Consider the following 1,802-nt stretch of genomic DNA (forward strand, 5'->3'; position numbering starts at 1 on the left):
AGACAAGTAAGCCTAGCGGACCCAGCCCAACCCCCGAGATTGATCAGCTACTATCGATCATTTAAAAAATGTGATATGCAGTCAAATTTCCCAGTGTGTATGCCACTTAAACGAGTGTTCATATCGACGCGGTTGTAGTGCTTTGTGGAGCACAGCCCCCCTCCCCTTTCACCCAACACGGACACACACAGCACCCCCAACCGAAAACATCTTCCCGCGCCCCTGCCTCCATGTATAAATTTCAACAGTAAACCTCAGTTTGTTTGCCAAAAAATAAAAGGGTTTAATTTTCATTTGATTTAAAATAACTGTTTAATGCCTTCATTTGATTTTCAGAAAAATTAAAACAAGAATTTCTGAGGGGGAAAAAAAAAAAAGAAAGAAAAAGTTTGTAGGGCCCTATTGTTCAAAATGTTGAAATAGAGACTTTTGGACTGAAATAAATGTTTTTGTAATTACAGAGACTATTCATGTCCTCACCCCGTTCTCCGAGTGCAGATCCACCTCTCCAGCGCACTGCATGGAGCGAAAGAAATCACGGAAGCGCTCGTTGATCTGCTCCACCAGCAGCTTCAGAGGATTCAGCCAGCGCTCTTTGGCCTAACACACACACACACACACACGTCTGTTAACTCTGTCTGTATGATGAAGGTGTTGGGGTTTGTCAGACGCACCTCAGCGATGTTTTGTCTGTAGGTTCTCAGAGCATTGGTCTTGTCGTCCAGCTCCTTCTCCATGTTCTGAATCTCCCGCTCACGTCTGTTATATTCCTCCACCACCTGACAGTCACAACCACAGCACATGACACAGGAACTGACTGTACGCTGAGCTCTGCTACTAACTGCGTCACACTTTCCAGACGACATTTAGAATGAGAAACTGGACAATGATCTGAGGTTTGCTTGAAAATCGCACAGCGACTGACTGAATGCAGTGGTTTGTCAGTGGTCAATTCTGAGAACTAGAAACTGAGATGGCTAATATAATGCCAATGAATGTAATTGTGTAATTGAGAATGGAAATTTAATTACAGCTCATGATTTTCACGATGCAGAAAAGGCTAATGGAACCGCAGAATCGAGTCATAAAAATGGAATTTACTGTGTAATGCGGAATGTCACCGAATTTTTCAAATTTTGCACAAATAAATAGAATGGGTTATCGACCAGTGTCTGTGAATAAGGCACATTTTATCACATTTTCGTAACACAATAACTGCTGCAGCTTTTATCAATTGAATCAAGTTGCAATAACCTGAAGAGATAGTTCAACCAAAAATGAAAATTCTGTCGTCACTTAATCTTATGTTTTTCCATACCTATATAAGTTTGTTTCTTCTGTTGAGCACAAAAGAATGTATTTTAAGAGTGTTGGTAACCAAACAGTTGCTGATAGCCATTGATTTCCATACAATTGCAAAAAAATACTGTGGCAGTCAATGGCTACCGTCAACTGTTTGGTTACCAACACTCTTCAAAGTATCTTCTTTTGTGTTCAACAGAAGATTATTTAAATTATGATTCAATTATTTAAAGGGGTCCTATTATGCTCTTTTACAATGTTTTGAATTAGTTTTGGGGGTGTACTAGAACATGCTCTCATGCTTGGTGGTTCGAAAAACACATTATTTTTTACATAATTTACATTATTACAATACCTTTCTCCCCAGCCTGGCACAAACGGCTCTATTAGTTCCGGGTTTGATGAAGGCCCGCCTTCCGAAAAACGAAATGTGATGTGATTGGTTAGCTGTCCCAGTGCGTTGTGATTGGCGAACAGCTTAGACGGTGTTTCAGTACTGC

General features: G+C 40.5%; 1 protein-coding gene across 1 annotated transcript in view; it reads right to left on the reverse strand.

The window, feature by feature from the left end:
* Nucleotides 1-1,802, reverse strand: part of LOC107726549 (structural maintenance of chromosomes protein 5-like) — a 22,769-nt gene that overhangs the window by 5,787 nt on the left and 15,180 nt on the right. Inside the window, exons 16-17 of the mRNA XM_016536177.1 lie at nt 675-779; nt 481-600 (exon numbers count right to left, since the gene is read on the reverse strand). Of these exons, the coding sequence (XP_016391663.1) occupies nt 481-600; nt 675-779 (225 nt within the window). The remainder of the gene's footprint in view (nt 1-480; nt 601-674; nt 780-1,802) is intronic.

This window comes from Sinocyclocheilus rhinocerous, unplaced genomic scaffold, assembly GCF_001515625.1.
Source record: "Sinocyclocheilus rhinocerous isolate Xijiao unplaced genomic scaffold, SAMN03320098_v1.1 scaffold726, whole genome shotgun sequence".
Classification (NCBI taxonomy): Eukaryota; Metazoa; Chordata; class Actinopteri; order Cypriniformes; family Cyprinidae; genus Sinocyclocheilus; species Sinocyclocheilus rhinocerous.